At 41.1% G+C, this 8,401-nt stretch overlaps 1 protein-coding gene across 2 annotated transcripts in view; it reads left to right on the top strand.

Annotated features, from left to right (window-relative positions):
- Window positions 1-1,578: 1,578 nt before the first annotated feature.
- Window positions 1,579-8,401, top strand: part of TRIP11 (thyroid hormone receptor interactor 11) — a 33,361-nt gene continuing 26,538 nt past the window's right edge. For both annotated transcript variants that reach the window (XM_064460593.1, XM_064460592.1), the window contains exons 1-5: window positions 1,579-2,016; window positions 4,426-4,502; window positions 5,606-5,716; window positions 6,865-7,140; window positions 7,969-8,037. In XM_064460593.1, the coding sequence (XP_064316663.1) occupies window positions 1,878-2,016; window positions 4,426-4,502; window positions 5,606-5,716; window positions 6,865-7,140; window positions 7,969-8,037 (672 nt within the window). In that variant the 5' untranslated portion in view covers window positions 1,579-1,877. The remainder of the gene's footprint in view (window positions 2,017-4,425; window positions 4,503-5,605; window positions 5,717-6,864; window positions 7,141-7,968; window positions 8,038-8,401) is intronic.

Raw genomic sequence — 8,401 nt, 5'->3', positions numbered from 1 at the left:
TGGTACATCTTTAAAAATTGTATGCTTTCTAATTTTAAAATAAGCTTATGTTTCCTGTTTTGCTGCCAGAATACACATTCTTTTTCTGAAACAATGTACTGGTTTTGTAGCTTAGTCAATGCAGAGAGTTTACTAGATGGTTTCTGTGTACCTTTATCAACTGTAGATGAAGCCAGCCAGCTAAAAAATTAGTTGCAATGTGAAATAGTCAGTTTCTAGTTTTTCAAGACTAGTAATGAAAAAAAAGTGGGGAAAAAAGCCATTTCTGCTACTTTATTGACTTCTTGACTTACTTGGCAATATAAAATGAACCATAATAGGAGACATTTTCAAAATCTCTAAACATTTTTAAAAGTCTGGAGGGCACCCCAACCTTATTTGAAAAATGTTAAGACAAGTTTCCCATAAAAATCAATTAACTGAACACTAGTGGAAAAGATGACACGTCTTCTATCTCCTGAGGACCCATATGGTTTTGTTAAACTATGGTATAGGGTGTTTTGAGCACTGTAACCTTTTCATCTCCATTAAACCCAACTGATTAAGGTTCATGCTAAATCACAGTACTAATACTTCCTACAATTCTGGTGCATGGGTGGTTTTCTTGAACTAGATTTGAAGTAGTGTATGGTTGTTTTTATTATGGATAAATGTAAGGGTGGTAAATACACTATTACACATAAAATTTGGTAATGTATAAACCTGGTCATAAAATTCTTCACTGAAGAAGAGGCAGAGCAATCTTTATTAGAAAACAGTCGAACCTGGCAGCTATTTCAGTTACTTTTAACTTCCGAACTCCTGGACTACATCCTATGCCCAACCTCAGCTGCCTCTGAGTGACAGTGGGCAGCAAAGCCCAGAAGGCCGGGCAGCGCTGCAGGGCAGCCTTGAGCCCTTTGCAAGGCCCTGGATGGTTCTGTTTGGGAAGCAATAGGCTGATTTCTGCATAGCTGCCATGTCTGACAGCTTCCAAGTCCAGAGCGTGTGTCTTCTGCCTGCTGCATTCTCAGCTCCTCTCTAGAAATATTAAGATTTCTCCTGTGAAATGCTCTTTCTTCTCAACTTCATTTTACCATTGATCTGGTGCTTTAATCTTTTTTATGCAGTTAATTTGAAACTAGCAATGTGCTAGCTGCTATTTTATTTCCAGTATCAGCGATTTGTCAGTATTGTTCATGTTTTAATACTGCTGTAATAGTGCAGTACCCCTTGTAGTCCCTAATAATTTTAAATACCTCGTTTGATCAAAACCAAAAACAGCTCGGAACTGGCGCAGCGTCGGGGTTGTGGCTGGAAATCCAGCCACGCACCACCGCATCTGCAGCCAAAGCAGAAGCGGCCTAGTGCTTCGGGAACGTGCCTAGTTTGTAAAAACACACATTCACACACGCAATGTCTCTTCTTGCAGCAGTTGCACGCTATGTTTTGTTAATGACGCATGGCCCGAGTATGCCTATGTCATAAGGCTCGAGTTCGCGTTAATGACAGGGCGTCAATCACCTGCCCGCCCGCTCCGGACTCCCCCCCGCCGCTCCACCACTATCCCGGCATCCTCCGCTGCCGCCCACACGTCACAGCCGCGGCAGGGGCGCGCCAGCCGGCTGCGGGTGCTGTCGGTGGTGTTTGGGGAAGGGGGTGTCATGGCGACCGCCGAGGTGGCAGGGGCTGGAGCCGCCGGGAGGAGCGGCTGAGCCGGGCTCGGCCGGGGGATGCGCGCGGCGCTGGCGGAGGGGTCGCCGAGACCGGTCTGCTGAGCCCGCGGCGGGAGTCTGGGCCCTCCCTAGCGGGGGGGAGGAGGAGGAGGCGGCGGCTGCCAGCGGCGGGGCCGCCCGGCGCGGGGCCGAGCCAGGCCCGGGGCCCTCCGGGCGGCCACGATGGCGTCGTGGTTGGGCGGGCTGGGCTCGGGGCTAGGCCAGTCCCTGGGGCAGGTGGGCGGCAGCCTGTCCTCGCTCACCGGCCAGATCTCCAGCTTCACCAAGGACATCCTGCTGGAGGGCGCGGAGGAAGTGGGCGGTAAGGGGGGCCGGCGCGGGGGGCCGGGCGGTAAGGTGGGCCAGGGCCCCCGGGGCTGCCTCTGCTCGGCGCGCAGACCTGGGAGAGGCCGGGTTTGGTGAGGGGGCCCTTCCCCCGGCCGCCGGCTTCCTCGGGGGGCGGCGGCGGCGGGGCCTACCCTGCCCGCACCTGCCGGCCGGCGGCCAGCGAGCTGGGCCGCGGCTTGCTGCCCTGCGGGGAAGCCGTCGGCTCTGGCTTCGTTTTTATCGCGCCCCTGTGACCTCGGGATCTGGAGAATAAACAGTCATATTCGGAGGCTGTTAACAGCGGAGGCAAACCCGTCCTAGGTTTATTCGGAAGTTTCTGAATGGCGTGAAGCGCTGTGTTGATCAGTAACGAAAGCACACAAACAACGCTCTTCCATTCTGTTTGCTTTGCTTGTCTAAAACCCCGTTTGATTAGCTGCTTTTAGAGTGGTTTCATAAAACTGCAGAGTAGTGGAAGTATGGAGTTTTCTTGGCACTGGTGTGATCTAAGTGTGACGTGTCACACAGGCAAAGGTCCAGTGTTTCGGTTGGTTTTGCTACTTATATTTCAGCTGGGCCCAGAGAAACCTGTCAGGTTCTACTGTTCTCCTACAGCCACGTAGGAGAGCGTGGCCCTTGTTTTATAGGGATGAGAAGTTAGGATGTTTTATATTTAAAACAGTTGAAACAAAAAAGATGAGACATCAGAGTAAGATTTCCAATAAAGTAATAGTAATTTTTTTCTAGACTATAGTCTTTACATTTTTAATAATGCCTTTTTGTTACAAGTTTTTGAATAATTTCTAGTAAAACAATCGTATAATATGGTAATAAGTATCAATAGGTTAATACTACTAACATTGTTTACCATCTTGAAACTAGAACTTCTTGAAGAAAATGAGCATTCTGAGAAGAGTGTTAAGAATAGCAACCACAAAGATCAACTAAGACTTCTGAATACTCATCTTAAATGTTTCTGCAAACTGCAAAGTTATCTTTTTTCACTTTTCTGAAAGACTTGCTTAAAATTGTTTCAAATTCCAAAATCCATATTAGTTTAGTCTGGAGACTTCTTTTACAGTGCTAAACTGTGTGGTCATCTAGTGTGTTTTGCTTTTTGAAAAGATAAATTGAGATTCCGATTTACCCGTTTGTGCAAGAGAGATGTGCCGATGTTCAGCAGTTACTTCCAGGTGTACCTGACTGCTAGATCCTGCTGTGAACAGCTTCTGTTTCCTAAAGATTTCAGAGTAGTACATTTTTATGGGGACCTTGAAGGTGTAAAAATGTAGTGGCACCTAAGTACTCTTCCATAAAGTCGTTTAAATAGTATGTGGCCTAAAGAATGCTTTTCAAGCAGTTCCTTACATTCCTTTCTTTAGTTTCCTGATTTTTAATATTATCCCTTACATTCACTGTGTTGACTGCCATCTGCAGATGGTGTTTGTGGGTTATAGATGTTAATGTCTTCAGTTTAGCAGTTTTCATGGGTAGATGGTTGCCTCTGCAGCTCTTGAGCTGCATCAGTTTTAAACGGCGCATATGAAAAGATGAAATACAGTATTTACTTGAAAATTACATTTATTTCCTATTTTGAAAAATTGTTAAGGTTGCTTTATAGTGAATTCAGGATGATTTCTCATTAATAAAAGGAAATGTAGTATTTCTATCCATTAAAAGTGGAACATGGGAGGAGTAAACATAGCCTATTTCAGGAAGGTTGATCATTAAAGGAAAGAGTACCCAGGGACAGGATTATGTGCTTTTTGTATTAGATAAACTAGTATGGTAGATTGTGTCACCTTTGTAAATTAAAGCGGCACTTAAGGAGTTTTTGTGCCTTTATGTGGGGGGGAGGGTTGGTGTTTTGTGGGTTTTGTTGGGGGGGGTGTGTGTGTGTTTGTGTGGTTTTTTGTTTGGGATTTTTTGTTGTGTGGTTGGTTTGTTGTTGGTTTTTTTTTTTTTTAGCCAAATATTGCCACTGCTCTGTATGTGTAATGGAACTAATTCTTGTTTTGAAACTTCACATGAGATTACTGAGAAACACACAACTGTCATGTCAGGGGCAAAGTCCTAAATGAAAAACAGATTCAGTGACATGAAATAGTCAAGTAAAAACTTCTAATTTCCCTTATTTTAAAGCTTAAATACATACTTTTCTGTTAGTTTTGTGATGTGACTTAAAGCCTAGATGGGAGAGAGTTAAGTTAGGTTCAGAAAGACTCTCTGGTCTGAAAAATAATTCTGACAGTGTTCTGATAAAAGCAGCTTTTGATATTTACCTAGGAATGAATATTGAAGCAGTCTAAAGTAAAATACTTATTAATAACTGTGGTCTTAACTGATGTCTACTTAACAGATTAAAAGTAGTTTAATAAAAATGAAGATTTTCACTTTCTTTCAGATGCAGCAACAGAACTCCATGTGTCCAATTCAAGACTCAGAGAAATAGAAAGTATTAATGCCACACAAAAGCTTGAAGTAAGAAATTTTGGAACACTACTTTAAAAGCAATAAATAACATTTGTTTCTTGTCAAGGTGAAATGTTGCACTGAAGTTGCTCGTCCTGGGTAGCTCTAGAAACAAGGGTGACAGTGGTGTTAGGATGTGGCTCTTGTTTTTTGGTGACAAACCGGCATCGCAGTTAGGGGGTCACATTTGTTTACTGGAGTATGCACGTGGCACAGGTTTTCATCTTCTGCTAACTGCTGCATCCTGCGACTGGTCCTACCTATCATGTGGACTTGGACTGCAGCAATAGACTTGGCTCTGTAAAGTTTTCATAAATTTTACCTAGTAAAGAGTTAAAATTGGTTTATAGCATTTTGCATATGACCGCAAATTAAAGCAGATCTAGAATGCCCAGTTATGCTGGACAGCATGCCTTTTGCAGCAAGCTTCAAAGTATAGAGCGTGTGTGTTCCGTGATGCAGTCGTCTGTCTGTGTTGCCCTACTGTACGGTCATTTTGACATAGCTGCAGATGCTCGTGCTCTTCCAAAACTGCTTACAAATCCCGTGTTCCCTTGTGGAAAGTGACTTTGTGTACTTTTACAAAGGACTTCTTGGTCTTGCAACTTCATTTATAGCTGGAAACCAACAGCTTCCGTGTATGTCTTCAGCCCTCAAGAGCTTTGAGAAGTTAAGATAGCATTTTGGGGGAGTAACTGTTCCTGCTTGTCCTTTTTCTAGGCTTTTGGTTTCTGCGATTGGCCAATGTCAGAGAGAGAATACTGGATGGATATTAGCTCTGACTTGTACTCTGTGGCTGTTGTTAAATTCCACCTGTGGACCATGCTAAGATGTAATTCAGCCCTGGATTTTTCTTGGCATTTAGCTCTGGTCACCACAAACCTTTTTCTGAAAGCGAGGTACAGTTCATGCCATACAAAAAGAGAAAGCTTGGACATGAACTTGATTTTGGGCCCACACTTGGAAGTTACTGTTAGTGTGTGCTTTGAGTGAAATAACATGAGAAACCTGTACAATTTAATTTATTTCTTTACTGTTCAGCAGACTTAAGCTTTTCTAATTCTGTAAGAACTGTTCCAAATTTACCAATGTCAATTTCTCAATTTCGCTAGAACGAGAGGCTGAAAAAAGTTTGTAGTGATTTAGAAGAAAAGCACGAAGCAGCAGAGCTTCAAATAAAGCAGTTATCTATAGAGTACCGAAATCAGCTTCAACAGAAGGAGGTAGGATACAGAGTAAAATATCTGAGTAATTATGTTCAAAAAACTTATGTATTATGCTGTGTAATCTCTTTGTTATAGTGTCTGTGCTCTTTCAGTGGAAGTATTAGCCACAGTTATGGTTTCTTAGTTTATCAATGTAGACACTGAGAGGCTAAGACATAGATTTCATTGAATCACATAACATAAGCAGAGCTGCCAGGAGATAGTTCAGACAAGAGAAAACTCTCTGGGCATGTCATGCATATATCAGAATTCCTGGTGTTTCTGGAATCACTGTGAGAAAGGACACTTAAACTGCTCTGTATTTCTGATTCAGTTATCTTTAAGGAAGGCAACAGGAGCCAGTTCTCATTTGAAGCAGTTATATTGTCTGTAGATGTCATAATTATTTATCTTAATGTATATAATTAAAGGGAACAGAACTAGCTTTCATAACTTGAGAAGTGTCTCTTTGTGATGGAAACATCAGCTTTAGAACCTATTGTGTAACGTAAGATTTCATGGCCTTTTAAATGAAGAAAGTCGCCAGTATGCCTAGAATTACACAAAAAGAGTTTTATTTCTGCTTTGTTTGTAAATGCATGTGGCAACTGAGGAAGCAGCATTTTGAGATGTATAGAATTCTACTTATTAAATACAATAAGAGTTATGCGAAAATTTCATGCAACTAAATTCAGTTCCCTGTAAAAAAGTAAATTTTGAATACATTGAGAAGTTAAGTCTAAAAGAAATCAAATGTAATATAAATAACTGGGGGAGCATCGTATATGGCTTAATTTTCATATCTGAAATATTTAAGTTTTTTGTACAACCTGTTAGCCTGAATCTTGCTGTAGTACTTAGGTACCTTGGCTGCTGAAAAAATCAATAAACACTTTTAATGAAGTTTTACTTAACTGAAAACTATTAAAACTTGTAATATGTGTCCTTGTGTGAGATACTTGGTAAAACATCAACTAATACTGCATTTCTCCATAAGGAGAGTGTTTGGGCTTTTTTTTCTTTTCTTTTCTTTTTAGTTCAAGTGACCAGTAATTTGTAATGGGGGGCAGTTGTTTGGTTGGTTCACATTTCATAAGGCCACAAGGGGTAAAGTAGAGTGTATTTTGATATTCTTCTTGTTGAAACAATGTATTCTGTATGTTCAGGTGGAAATCAGCCATCTAAAAGCTAGACAGAATGCACTACAGGAGCAACTGCGGAAAGTACAGGCGGCTGCTCAGTCAGCGCAGTTGGGAGCTGGTGTTTTGCCACCAACCTCTACATCAGCTTCCTATGTTCCAGTGGTTAGACACTCCTCAGGTTTTGAAGGAGATGACATGGATTTTGGAGATATAATCTGGTCACAACAAGAAATAAACAGGTTGTCCAATGAAGTTTCTAGGCTTGAATCTGAGGTTGACCACTGGAAGCAAATTGCTCTGGTGAGTGGTTCCCCTCTATCTTACCTTCCCCTTTCTCCTCCAAATTACTGTTTTCATTGCATTTGGTGTTTCTGGAGTGGGTCTTTTGAAAGTTCATGTTGTACAATTTCATCAAATCATGCTGCTTCTAGAAAAAGCTGAAACCTAGTGATCTCTTGGTCATTTTTCTTGTTGTGGCGTGACTAGGAGACACATTCAGTGACTAACTTCAAATGCTTTTTCATGATGCTTTTATGCATGATTTGTCAAGTTAGGAAAAGGGTTTCCTAAACATTCACCTAAAAGACTACTTCAGGGTTTCATTTTTGTGCAGCCTGCCAAAAAAATACTTTTCTCCTTCCTGGCTGTGATATTGATTATTTATTGACAGCACAATACTGTTCAAAGTGATAGTTGGATACTTGCATACTATTTTTACTTACTCTCCTCTCAGTCCTTGATCATGGTCTGCTGAGACAAGAAAGGATATACACTTCCAAGCTGTTGTTGATCTGAGTCATCATTTTCAATACCTGATTTCAGAGGTATACTTTTCCCATGTGGAAATATTCAAGTAAGATTAAGCCACCCTGTTATCTTACTCGGTGCAATAAAACCCATCACCCCGAACTTTTACACATTTGCATGTAATAACAAAAAAACCCACAGAAAATTAAAGTGTTTCCATTAAAATTTCTTTCTTTGATCAAAATTACTGTAGATTTGAATTTTACTTCATGTTAGCTTTGTTGTTATCTACTTCTGAGTGTCAATAGGGGAGGCACTTGCATGAAAAATACACGTATTTATCACAATTTTCACATGGTTATGTGATTTTTCTTTTCTCAGTCTTCCAAAGTGCAGGGGACAAACGATGCTGAACAAAGTGAAATATGCAAACTGCAAAATATTGTTAAGGTAAGATGACAACTGTGACAAACTAGTCTTCTCTTATGCTTTATTCTTGGTGGTTTTGCACAGAGCCACATGACTTGTGAATGTAGTTAAAATATTTACAACGCTAGCGCTTATTTTCTTTATAAAAATGCATGTGGGCATGTAATTGTACTGCTGACTGAAATGTTGCTGTGCTGTATTGAAAATCAGTCAGTTATTCTGAGAAAGGGTATTTATGATTTGATGAATATTGTACATAAGCTTAAAAGAATGACATTAGTATTTATGAGGGCAGATCACTTTCAGAAGCCATTGATGACTGATGAGACTGAATTTTAGACACACAAAATAACTTCTCCCTTTTCAGAAATGTCTTGCCTTTTTT

The sequence above is a fragment of the Phalacrocorax carbo genome, chromosome 9 (genome assembly GCF_963921805.1).
Source record: "Phalacrocorax carbo chromosome 9, bPhaCar2.1, whole genome shotgun sequence".
NCBI lineage: Eukaryota > Metazoa > Chordata > Aves > Suliformes > Phalacrocoracidae > Phalacrocorax > Phalacrocorax carbo.
Note: the sequence above shows the minus strand (reverse complement) of the source record. Positions and strands in the feature narration are given on the sequence as shown.